General features: G+C 38.3%; 1 protein-coding gene across 3 annotated transcripts in view; it reads right to left on the bottom strand.

Moving 5' to 3' along the window:
* Positions 1–13709, bottom strand: part of DHX57 (DExH-box helicase 57) — a 76285-nt gene that overhangs the window by 41879 nt on the left and 20697 nt on the right. For all 3 annotated transcript variants that reach the window (XM_074011934.1, XM_005576070.4, XM_045369469.3), the window contains exons 9-12: positions 13467–13591; positions 7614–7747; positions 6364–6418; positions 2720–2925 (exon numbers count right to left, since the gene is read on the bottom strand). In XM_074011934.1, coding sequence (XP_073868035.1) covers positions 2720–2925; positions 6364–6418; positions 7614–7747; positions 13467–13591 — 520 coding nt within the window. The remainder of the gene's footprint in view (positions 1–2719; positions 2926–6363; positions 6419–7613; positions 7748–13466; positions 13592–13709) is intronic.

Below are 13709 nucleotides of genomic sequence, written 5' to 3'. Positions count from 1 at the left end.
TGACCAATTATTAATTTTTTCAAAGAAAAACTAGAACATGCCTTAAAAATTGAGCTAGGAAACATTATTTAATTTGCTGAAAGGTGAAAGAGAACATTGAGATCAACCAGTTCAAGGCTTTTTTTTTTCTTTTTGAGATGGAGTCTTGCTCTGTTGCCCAGGCTGGAGTGCAGTGGTGTAATCTTGGCTCACTGTAGTCCCCGCCTCCTGGGTTCAAGAGATTCTCATTCCTCAACCTCCCAAACAGGCGTGCGCCACCACGCCTGGCTAATTTTTGTAAGGACTTTAAAACAAAAACAAAAACAAAAACAGAACCAGAAGCTCAGAAAAGCTAAGCAATCAGCCCCGTACCATACAGAAGCTGGTGGCAGAGTCATGTTTCCTGACCTCAAGTCCTCCATTCTCCTTCCTTAAAAAGGAGGTCCCAAAGGTACTTTCTGAACTTTCGTAACCTTTGTGCTTAAAATTAGAAAGTCATGGATTAGATTCAGTGATAATTTTAAAAGAAAACTCCAAAATTTTGAAAGAGATGCCAAAGGGATTTTCTTTTTTTTGAGACAGGGTCTCACTCTGTTGGGACTGGAGTGCACTGGTGCGATCATAGCTCACTGCAACCTTGAATCCCATTGCTCAAGCAATCCTCCCCCTCAGCCTCCTGAGTAGCTGGACTACAGGTGCCAACCACCATGCTCAGCTAATTTTAAAAAACATTTGTAGTAGAGACAAGGTCTCAATATATTGCCCAGGCTGGTCTTGAACTGCTGGGCTCATGTGATCCTCCTGCCTCAGCCTCCCAAAGTGTTGGGATTACAGGCGTGAGCCACCGTGCCCAACCTCAAAGGAATTTTCTTGTTCCATAATTTAATGGAATAAGGGAATGGGAATTATCAGTTGGTATGATGTATAAAAAGAACACAAATTTTTGAGTTAGACATATTTTAATTAGAATCACAGATCTGTACTTACTAGCTGGGCACTATCCTTGTGGGTTTGTATTATACTCCTCTAAATGACTCCACTTTATAGATAAGGAAACTGAGGCACAGAGATGATAAAGAACTTGCTCAAGATCATTAGCTGGTTTTATGAGAGCCTTGGAGTTGAACCCAGGTCTATAAAATACAAGTCCATTCTCTTAGCTTTACATCTCTCAATACTGGGAAGATGAAATAAAATGTTAGGGAGCTATGCTTATCTTCCTAAACAACAGAACAATGGCTAATATCTTAATTCCTTGGTGATTACCATTCCACATTCAGGATTGGGAACTGTCTTTGGTAGATGGAGAAAAAGGAAAATTCATTTGCCTCTTATCCTATAGAAGCAGTAATGGGTTGGAAGCTCTTACTCATGAATGATAAACACCCCTTTTTGGGAAGAACTAAGAGGAACAGGGGTGACAGTCTAGGGAAAAAGGAGAAAGAAGGGCAGCTGAGATCTGCTTCTAGTCTAGGCTTCAAGGAAGAAAGCAAAAGTAGTAATCCTGGGGTTTCTATGGGCTCAGTTTAGCTTATATGGATATAAGACCACATAGGAACAAAGAGTAGAGTCTGGCATGGGAGGAGGAAGTACCTACCAACATACATAAAAAGCTCAGCACAGGGTAGGCCTCAAAAGATGTTATTTTAAAAGCCCATGAATAATGCTAAAACTAGTGGGATATTAAAGGATTTTAAAATCATGTCAAATATTGCTTTATAAGTGACTTATTAACTACAAAAGAAATAGTAATTATCCAGGGGAGAAACCTAGCAAACATCACTTTACCAAGTGAACAAGTTAACATTGCCAATAATGGGACAAACCAACACCACAGGGCCCATGTGCCTTTTGATATGATGCATTGAGAAATCAAGATCGTTTTTGTGATGCTCCAGCCAAAAATGTATAACCTAAATTTAATCATGGGGAAATACTAAACCCAAATGAATAGACATTCTACAAAATAATCTTTAAAAATATCAAGGTCACTAAAAGACAAAGGATGAGGAGCTGTTCTAGATCAAAGGAGACTAAGAACACATGACTGAATGTAATATATGATCCATGATAGGATCCTGAATCAGGAAAATATAGCAAAAATAAACATTATTGAGATGATTGTTCAAATCTGAGTATGGACTGTGAATTATATAATTGTATCAGTGTTAAACGTCCTCATTTTGATCACTGTACTGTGGTTATGTAAGAGAATGTCCTTGTTCTTAGAAAAATCATACTAAAGTATTCAGGGTAAAGGAGCGTCATATCTGCGACTTACTCTCAGGAGATTCAGGAAAAAAAAAAAAAAATACATGCATCCAGAGCAAATGATAAAGCAAAAAATGAAGCAAAACATTAACAACTGATGAATTGGGGTAAAGGATATATAAGAGTTCATTGTTTAGTCTTGCAAACTTTTCTGTAAATTTGAAATCACATCAAAATAAAAAGCTACAAAATATACAAGAATATAACTTACATTTTACTACCTCACAATTTTTCTCTAATGAGTACATATTTCTTTTATAATTAGAAAAAAAACCCATTGGCAAATAGAGTAACAATTATATTCTAAATATGTATCTGAGCTATTTTTCTAGGTTTAAGGTTTCTCCGATGAATTAAAGGCAATGTAGCTATGAAACAAGAATCATATTTTTATTCTTCCACATCATGGTAAGAAAGAATACTAGAAATCTTTGGCATAGTTATAATATTCCCCCAGGAGGCATGTTACCTTTATAACGGGCCAGGAGCTGCTTAAAATCTAACTGTTGATCTGGCACTGCATCTTTGACAGAATCCTGATCCTGGAGGTGAAGGGAGAGCCTCAGGTCTTCTTCCACTTCTTCAAATGCAGTTCTGTTCCGCCTTGCTTTAAGCTTTTCTTTTGAAATCTGTTTCATGGACCGCATATATGGGCTCCCATCCTGTAATATATACCTGAGAAAGACAAAGGAATGTGGTTGTGTGTATGTGGTTCTGTTGGTGAGGAGGGAAAGAATTCACCTATTTCACGTGCTCATTCAGCAAAATGTCACTGTTTCTGCCCAGTTCATGTGCCATTCTTCCACCAGTCCAGGATTCTGGCTGTACCCTATTTCTGGTTGGGAACACACTGCAACGCTTTTAGGTCTGTCTTGGAAACCAGCTAAGACTTTGGAGAAAAGCTCTATCCAGGAATAATGCCATGGACATTCAGAAAACACATCTGAGTTACAGCCTCAGTAACACCCCTCTTCATTTTTAAGTCTTCTTTGGCAATCTTATTGATCCTCTTGTTTCTATGATAATTCCCAGGCAGCTGATTCCCTTTTGTTGCAATCAAATTTGGACTCAAGTTTCTAGCTGTTGGCTGAATATCAACCTAAGACGGTCCTTAAAACATTTCAAAACTCTTACAACTGGATAGTTTAATATTTGTTAGTGACAACACTATTAGACATCATGGCAAAGCAGAAAAATGAATAGATTTGAAAACAAAAGCTCTGGATTTGAGTTCTAGGTCTGCCACTAAACCAACCTGCTATGAGACTTCCAGCAAGTCAATTTCAAAGGGCTTTACTTTCTCATCTTTTGGGAAATTGGCATAGATAACTGCCTCGAATTTTTTTTCCTGGAGCCATAAATGTTGCTTAAAGCCCCAAGGAAAGGTAAGGGAATGGGAGCAAAGTAACTGTGGGCTATTCTTTCAGCTCGATCATTCCTGTTTTATGTTTCATTTCTTGATGATTTCCTTTAAGATTTCATTTGCATAAAGTGTATTGTAGCTTTTTTAAAAAAAAGATGTAAAAACCTATGATTCTATAATGCTGACTTCCTCCAACCCCTTCTCTCCATTAAATGCCATATACTCTTTTCACATTCACCATTTGTTTGTTTATTGAACATTTACTGAATGTCTTTTTTGGACAAGGGACTCTGGCAATGGTGGTGGTATGGTATAGAAAAATAAATATACTTTCAAGGAGCTTACAAACTAGTGAGAACAGAACAAAACAACTCACTGTACTGTAAGACAGACAGAAATAAATGTCATTAGAGGCACAAGAAAAGTACTCTGTGACTTCCAATAAAGAAGTGATTAATTTTTAATATCAGAAATAGGAAATTTCATGGAGGTGCATTCAAGTTGGGTGTTAAAGAATAACTAGAGAAGGAAGTGGGAAAAAGAAATACAGACAGTAATAGTATGGCATCTTTGAGAAATAACAAGTAGTCTGACAGTGCTAAAGTTTGTGTAGGTAGGAAAATAAAGAAGGAAAGGAAGTTAAATATTGGCTGGGGTCAGATGATATGGGCCTTGAGTGTCCACAAAGTGTGACTGATAGGGAACCAATGAAAGTTCTTAAGAATAGGAGGAATGTGACCAATTCTATGTTTAAAGATAATTCTGAGCCTGGGCAACATAGTGAGACCTTGTCTCCCTAAAAATAAAAAAATTAGCCAGGCATGGTGGCACACACCTGTAGTCCCAGCTACTTAGTATTCTGAGGTAACAGGATCACTTGGGCCCAGGAGACCAAGGCTGCAGTGGGCTATGATCGCACCACTGCACTCAGCCTGGGTGACAGAGTGAGGCTGTCTAAAAATATATATATGTACTCTGGAAGCAGTGAATTTGAAAAAGTAAAGACAGGTAAACTAGTTGAAAGATGATTTCCTCAGAAACTCATGTTCAATGGCAGTGGGATAGGGCCCAAAAAATAATAATTCTAATAAGCTCCCCAAGTATTCTTATTGCACATTAAAATTTGAGAACCACTGGTTTTGGGTTTTTAGCTTGAGAATACAGTACCATTAAATGAATATGGAATTAGGAGGGGGGCTTATTAGAGAGGGAAGGAACAGAGAAGGAGAAAAATCCTGACTTGTATTTAAGCTGCCAGATATTAAGGGTGTTTCATTCTAGAGCTCAGAGGTCAGGAATGAAGATACTGATCTGGGAGTTCTCGGCACAGGGATGACAGCTGAAATCACACGAGTCTAAGGTAGCCAAGGGAGAGTTAATAGTGAGAAGAAAGAGTGCAAGGAAAATCTTGGGGAATCCTCAAGATCAAAGACTAAGAAGAGAAAGTAGAGCTTTCAAAGAAGAGAGATCTGTTTATATACAATGGAAGTTAAGATTTTCTACCTAGTACTTACAATTGTTTATACAGATACCTTAACACTCAGGCTATACTGCAAACTCTACGCGAGAAGAATGATGATGATGATAATAATAGCTAACTTTTTTTTTTTTTTTTGAAACAGAGTTTTACTCTGCCACCCAGGTTGGGTGCAATGGCACGGTCTCAGCTCACTGCAACCTCTGCCTTCAGGTTCAAGCAATTCTCCTGCCTCAGTCTCCCAAGTAGCTGGCATTCCAGGCATGCACCATCACGCCCAGCAAATTTTTGTATTCTTAGTAGAGATGGGGTTTTACCATGTTGGCCAGGCTGGTCTTGAACTCCTGCCCTCAGGTGATCCACTCGCCTCGGCCTCCCAAAGTACTGGGTTCACAGGTGTGAGCTACCATGCCCGGCCAATAACTGCTAACATTTGAGAGCATCCACTATGTGCCAAGCACAGTTCTAAGCACTTTGCAAGTATTAATTCATTAATTTTTTTATGCTCTCAGCAGAATCAGCAAGTATTAATTCATTAAACTTAAAGTACAGAGAGATTAAGCTACTTGCTAAAGTTATGGTATGTAGAGGGGGCCAGGCATGGTGGCTCATGACCGTAATCCCAGCACTTTGGGAGGCAAGGCAGGAGGACTGCTGGAGGTCAGGAGTTTGAGACCAGCCTGGGCAACGTAGAGACCTTTGTCTCTACAAAACCACTAAAAAAAATTAGGCATGGTGGTGTGTGTCTGTAGTCCAGCTACTCAGGAGGCTGAAGTAGGAGGACTGCTTGAGCCAGGTGTTTGAGGCTGCAGTGAGCTATGATTGTACCACTGCACAGCAGCCTGGGCAACAGAGTAAGACTCTATTTCAAGAGAAAAAAAAAAAAAGAAAAGAAAAAGTAAGTAGAGGGATTTAAATATTGGCCACCTGTTTACTGAAAGAGAGGGGAGAACAAAATGTTCAAACAGAAAAAATAGAAGAAAATCACTTCTTGGCTTTTTGGCTAAGATCAAGTGTAGAAAAATTAGAAAAACAGACTAACACATGTATTAGTATTCTGGTACATTGAAGGTCAAATATTATTCTGTTTTCAAAGTTTCAATGAATCTTTTTTTTTTTCTCTCAAGAGATGGGGGTCTCAATATGTTGCCCAAGCTGGTCTTGAACTGGCCTCAAAAGATCCTCCCACCTTGGCCTCCCAAAGTGCTGGAATTACAGGCATGAGCCACTATGCCAGGTCCTTTCACTGAATCTTAATTAGTATCTTCCTTACCTTGTCACAGCAATTGCGTCTTCCAAAAAAAATTGATCAACAGGAAATGTACGACCTAGAAAAACAAGGAGATAAAATAGAAAAGCCTGAGAACACCCATTCAACCATCTTGAAATAGTTTATATATATAAAATTCTCTTAAAGCTTGTCATGCTAATGTTCTATCTGTTCTGTGGTCTTAAAAGTATCAAGAAGAAAAGTTCTTGGTAACAGAAATTCGAAAGGGTAGATTTCAGTCAGTAAACGGAAGACAGTGTATAGGTAGAGAAATGATCCTTTGCTAAGACTTTTTTTCTTTTACCTGTTATACCTTTTATACCCTCCCCCCCGCACTTCCACTACAGAGGACCTCTAAACATTCAACGACTGTATTCTAGATCAAACACAACATTTCTTCCCTAGATTTATCGCCAGCATTCTCTATAACTAAAATAAACTGCACTATTGTTTATCAGTCAGTGTTTGCAAAGTGTCTTTTTAGTATTTAATTGAAGAAGGATAAATCAAAGCTCAGGGTGATAAATTAATTCCACAATGAGACTGTGGAAGTGCCAAAAGAAAACACAGACTATCCAGCCTCACTTTCTGCCAGAGTGGACCAACATCCAGAAATTTAGCAGAATCCAGAAATGAACAGATACACTGTCACAGACACAAGTTCCCTCTTTATGACAGACTGCCACTATAAACTTTGATGTTAAACACAATGGAATGCTAGAAATAAGTAACTATGACTTTTTTAAAAAGTCCCCTAAAAAAAATTAAAATCTCCCAGCAATGGCCGGGCATGGTGGCTCACGCCTGTAACCCCAGCACTTTGGGAGGCCGAGGCGGACAGATCACGAGGTCAGATCAAGACCATCCTGGCAAACACAGTGAAACCCCATCTCTACTAAAAATACAAAAAATTAGCTGGGCGTAGTGGCGGGTGCCTGTAAACCCAGCTACCTGGGAGGCTGAGGCAGGAGAATGGTGTGAACCCAGGAGGCGGAGCTTGCCATGAGCTGAGATCGCGCCATTGCACTCCAGAACGAGACTTCGTCTCAAAAAGAAAGAAAAGAAAGGAAAAAAAAAAATCTCCCAGCAAGATATGTTACCTCCTTATCAGCTGCATTATATGGTTATGATTTTATGTTATAAATAAATCACTTCTCTAGAAAGAGGTATACATATCTACTTATGTCTCAAACTTTAAAATAATTATATTTGCTTGTTAGAATGATACATATTTAATGATGCACTTTATTCACCTGGTATAGTAATAACCGGGCAGGAATTAAAATATTCTGAAAAAAGCTCAGCGTTTAGAGTTGCACTCATTAAAATAACTTGAAGACCTGGCCTCTGCGATACAATGTCCTTCAAAACTAGCAGCAAGAAGTCACTAGAGAAAATAAAAGAAACACCTGAGGATCAAACAAATTCAACACATGAAAATTAGTAACTTTTAGTATATTTTGAGCAAGAAATGTGTAAATCTCTGTGGGAAAAAACCCCGTAACATTCATAGAACAGTGTGTCATGTTCTTGGATGTGAAGCCTTACTATTATAGGTTGAATATCGTTTATGTGAAATGCTTGGAACCGGAAGTGTTTCAGATTTCAAATTTTCTCAGATTTTGGAATAGTTGCATATACATAATGAGATATTTTGGGGATGGGGCCTAAATCTAAACATGAAATCCATTTATGTTTCATATATACATTATACACATAGCCTAAAGGTAACTGTATATAATATTTTGAATAATTTTGTCCGTGAAATAAAGTTGGTGTACATTGAACCATCAGAGAGCAAAGGTGTCAGGTGGGGAATTTGCCACTTGTAGTGTCATGTCAGCACTCAAAAAGTTTCAGATTTTGGACCATTTCAGATTTCAGATTTTTGGATTAGGGATGCTCAACCTGTATAAAGATATAAATTATTTCTCAAATAAACCAAGTCCAGGTAGTACTAATCAAAATCCCAACAGGATTTATCATCAAATTTTATAATTATTATTTATTTTTACTCTTAGCTGGTATAGGGTACAAATTTGATCATTCTACTTCTTGATACCTACATGTACCACAAAGACGCATATACAAAGATTTTCATTATAGCATTGTTTGTAATAATAAAACAATAGAAACTACCCAAATGTCCATCAACTGAGAAATGATTAATTATAACAATATCATCCAGTCTATGAAATAACATGAAGCAGATACAAGGAATAAGGTAGAGCTCTAGATAATAACATGAAAAAACCTCTAAGACATATTTTTAGTAGGAAAAATCCCAAGTTGCCTGGAATAATACACATGGCAGAATACCACCACCCTAACTGGACTCTTGGCCCTTGCCCCCTTGCAATCTGTTCTCAATATAGCCAACCAATAATGCTCTTCGAATGTCAGTCTGATTGTGCTGACCGGCGCGGTGGCTCACACCTATAATCCTAGCAGTTTGGGAGGCTGAGGTGGGAGGAATGCTTGAGGCCAGGAGTTCAAAACCAACCTGGCCAATATAGCAAGACCCCATCTCTTAAAAAAGAAAAAGAAAAGAAAAATCGGATTGTGCCACTCTTATGCTCAGAATCCAATGACTTCTCATTAGAATCCTTACTAACAAGGCTCTATACGGCATGGTCTACACCCCATGCTCCCCATCTTTTTCTAGTGCTCTCCCGCTCATTCACTTAGCACCGGCCTACTGTTCTCCTTGCTGTCTTTGAGGCATGCACCTCGGGTCTTCTGTACATGATATTAATCTGCCTGGATTACTGGGCTTCTCCTAAACCTTCACACAGGTAGCTCCCTCACTTCCTTCAAGTCCTTACTCCAAAGATTTTTTTCAGTGAGGACTTCTTTGGCTACCTTATTTAAAATTTCAAATGCTCTCCTCCCTTACATTTCTATTGTCTTTTTTCTGCTTTATTTTTCCTTCTTAGCACTTACCATATTCTGTATTTTACTTATTTATCTTGCTTATTGATGAGCTCTCCCACTAGAATAGAAGGTCTACAAGGACAAGAATTTTATTCACTACTCCAGGATCTACAACAATGCCTGGGACATAGTAAGTACTCAGTGAATATCCATTGACTTACTAAATGAATATATCATCTGTGTAAGAAAAAAAGGTCAGAAAACAAAAGTAACTATTTCTAACAAAGTAAACGTCTATATCCATGCATAGAAGGACGTATTACCAGTTTACTTCTAAGAAAGGAACTGACAGTGGTCTGGGAGTATTAAGAGGGACTTACACTTTATCCATAATGTTTTTTCTTTTTTTTTTTTTTGAGACAAGGTTTCGCTTTGTCACCCAGGCTGGAGTGCAGTGGTGTTATCACTGCTCACTGCAGCCTTGAACTTCTGGGTTCAAGTGATCCTCCTGCCTCAATCTCCTAAGTAACTGGGGCTAATTTTTTTGTTTTTGTTTTTATAGTAGAGATGGTGTCTCCCTATATTGCCAAGGCTGGTCTCAAACTCCTGCGCTCAAGTGATCCTCTTGCCTTGGCTTCCCAAAATGCTGGGATTACTAAACATATAATCAGCAATCCCAGAATGGGAGGCCTGTAGGTGTGAGCCACTGTACCTGGCCTGTTTGAGTTTTTAATGAAAGCATATTCTTATACTACTTAGCTCTTTTTAAAGAGCTAATTTAATTACATTTATGACTATTTTTGTTTCTTTTTCAGGGAAAAGGGAAATAATCTAACAACAACAGGCAAATGGCTAAGTAATTTATGGTATATCCAGACTTCAGAATTTCCTTATGTAATTCTTAATTTTACAGATAATTCAGCTGGGCGTGGTGGCTCACACCTGAAATCCCAGCACTTTAGGAGGCCAAGGCGAGCGTATCACTTGAGCTCAGGAGTTCAAGACAAGCCTGGCCAACATGGTAAAACACTGACTCTACTAAAAAAATACAAAAATTAACCAGGCCTCGTGGCGTGCACCTCTAGTTCTGGCTACTTGGGAGGCTGAGGATGGAGGATCGCTTGAACCTGGGAGGTGGAGGCTGCAGTGAGCTGAGATTGCACCACTGCACTCCAGCCTGGATGACAGAGACTTCGTCTCAAAAAAAAAAAGATAATTTGTTAACTCATGCTGTCATTCTGTTAAATCAAAAGTAGCATGACAAAACTATATGATCCCAATAGTGTTTGTGGAAGTACATCTCACTACCATACCCCTCTTCTAACTCCCTGTATACTCCCTGAAGAAAAGAGACCAAAATTATAACATGTAACTAGCAATTTTATAGGGGACAGAGATTATTCTTTTACATTTTTTGATATTTACTGAATGCTTTAGAATGATCATGTTATCTCTGTGATTAGAAAATTTATCAAAATTTCAAACTAACACAACTGTCACCTTTCTATATTCAACTTTTAATCTTGTCAATATTTTCACTGATTTTTGTTTCTAGATTTTATTAGTTTTTGCTTTTTTCAATCAGAGTTAGCAAATATTCCCCTACTTTTCCTCGTAATTTGTATACCCTTTCCTGTAAACTGGTATTTGTAAATGCTTGAAGCACCCTTCTCCACTGTGTAATTAATCTTTATTCAGATGTGAACATCTTTTGAATTTTTAACTGTTCATATTCTACAGATCCTTAGGTTTTATAAAAATCTTTCTCCCCTCCAGCCCGGGTGACAGAGCGAGACTCCGTCTCAAAAAAAAAAAAAAAAAAAAAAAAATCTTTCTCCTATTTTAGCCAGGAACCAAATCCAGTGCTATGTTCTCATTTCTTTAAGTCTGTGGAGGTACAAATGTTATAGAATCTAAAGCTATTCTTCATATTCAAAATTATACTGGATATAATTTTCCCTAAAAGTTTAAACTTATCTTTATAACTCAATCATTTAAATACCATTAGTCTGAGAGAATGTTTTATTTGGTTTCCTCTTCCAAGTTGTTCAGTGATTTTGTTAAAAAAATTTCTTCTTTCAGATGTTCATTTCCAACAGCTGCAAAATGACATTATTTACCATTAATTCTTTTTTCCATTGTTTTCTGGAGTTTCTACAAAAAGATCATTTGCCCCTTAGAGATTTCCAACGTTTTCTGTATAGTCATTTAATATTTATTATTGCCTTGTTCTAGGAATTATTTCTTTTTCTTTTGGTTTATTCTTTTTATCTAAAAGTCCGCTTTCTTTAGTTTCTAATTACTTCATATGTCTTATTTACTAATAATAGTAATGTATTATTTCTTCTAATAGTTCTTCTGGTTACACATCTTCTCTGTTCAATTCCTTTTTTTTTTTTGAGACAGTCTTGCTCTGTCGCCCAGGCTGGAGTGCAGTGGTGTGATCTCGGCTCACAGCAACCTCCACCTCCCAGGTTCAAGCGATTCTCCTGCCTCAGCCTCCCAAGTAGCTGGGACTACAGGTGCCCGCCAACAATCCTTTTTTTTTTTTTTAATGTTTTGCTTTTAGCTATTTTCTGCTTTCCTATCAGTCCACCAAATTTACTTAGACTATTTTTCTTCTTCTCAAGGTATTTATAGTAGTATACTACTTTTTGGGAAAACTTCATAATTTTCACAGGACTTTCTCTTTTTTTTTCCCCTACTAGTTTTCTTTTACTGCTCTAGGGCATGATCCACATGACAAACTATGATTAATGCCATCCATCTTCCTGGCCCTCTTCAGTACTTAAAATATTGAGACTTTTAATTTTTTTTTTTTTTTTTTTCCCTAAGAGATGGGGTCTCATGATATTTCCCAGGCTGAAGTGGCTCTTCACAGGTGCAATCATAGCACACTATAGCCTTGAACTCCCGAACTTAAGCAATCCTCCTGCCTCAGCCTCCTCAGTAGCTGGAACTACAAGCATGCACCACTGTGTCTGGCAAGAATTTTTATTTTATGCCTCACCCTTTAATGACTTCTAATTTCATAAGGTAAAATCCACATGCTTTATTATTCACGACGCTTAAGGCTCTGGAAGGTCTGGCTCCTGCTGCTTGTTCCCTGTGCTACTTTCCCCTTTGCTGCTACACAGCAGGTGCACTGGCTTTCCTTGTTCTGGACTCACAAAGCCCCTTCCCACTGCACAATCTTCAAACATGCTTTCCTTGTCCCCGTTTGTCACCTGGGATTGCATCTCATATTTCAGTTCCTTTTTTTTTATTTGAGACAGGGTCTTGCTTTGTTGACCAGGGTGGAGTGCAGTGGTGCTATCACAGCTCACTGCAGCCTCAACCTACTGGGGGTTCAATTGATTCTCTTGCCTCAGTCTCCTGAATAGCTGGGACCATAGGTGTGAGCCATCACGCCTGGCTAATTTTTTTTTTTTCTGTATCCCCAGTAGAAAGACTACTGGCTTTTTTTTTTTTTTTTTTACTTTTCATAGAGACATGGTCTCACTATGTTGCCCAGGTTGGGCTCTAACTCCTGAGCTCAAGCGATCCTCCCACCTCGGCCTCCCAAAGTGCAGGGATTATGGGTATGACCCATGCGCCCGGCCATACTTCAGTTTTCAATTTAAATTGTCATTTTACAGAGATATGATCTTTGAGCATCTATGGGTCTCTCTCTCCAAACACAGCATGCCATTTATTCCTTCACAGTGCTTATTCCAATTTGCAATCATTTACTTATTTACTTGTTCATTATTTGTTTTTTCTACCAGACTGTTAGAGGGGGAGCCATACATGCTTGTTCCTCACTGTATCCCCAGCAACTAATATATCACTTGGCATTTAATGCAGGCTCAATAAATACATGAATCAATGTCAGGACTGAATGACTGACCAAATAAACAAGGAAGAAGATACATTCAGCCACAGCATGCATGACATCTGTTACTTCTACTGAGTAAGGTATCAACTTAGCATAATGCCCAGGATGGTGTGAAGTATACCTTCTAATCTAATAGGATGACTCCATCTAATAAGTGATGAGCATGTGCTGTCCTTCCTTTTTAGTGTTATAGACCCTGGAAATCAAACCAGTTGCTCTTCTCTAACATAGGTCTTCCTTGTGGCAAATTACCATTACTAGCTGCATGAAACTGAATTGGAACTAGAAAACATTTTTTTCTGCCATGCCTTCATTTCATGTGAGTGTGTGTTCACTAGGAAAGTCTTTGTTTTACCTTTCTTCTGTCCTCTCATGAACTTCATCAACAATGATATGGGAGACTCCTTGTAGAGCTGTATCTCCTTCTAGCCTTCTCAGCAGCACTCCCGTGGTACAGTATAACAGTCTGGTGGCTGAGGACTTACACAGGAAAGGGCAATATAAACCATTAATAAAATTTTCAAAAAAAGGAAACATTACTGGAAAGCCATTTTGAATGGATAGTGATAAAGAATATTGAAAACACTAGCAGTTCCAT

Source organism: Macaca fascicularis, chromosome 13, assembly GCF_037993035.2.
Source record: "Macaca fascicularis isolate 582-1 chromosome 13, T2T-MFA8v1.1".
In the NCBI taxonomy this organism is placed as follows: domain Eukaryota; kingdom Metazoa; phylum Chordata; class Mammalia; order Primates; family Cercopithecidae; genus Macaca; species Macaca fascicularis.
The sequence above is the reverse complement of the archived record's forward strand: the minus strand, read 5'-3'. Positions and strand labels throughout refer to the sequence as shown.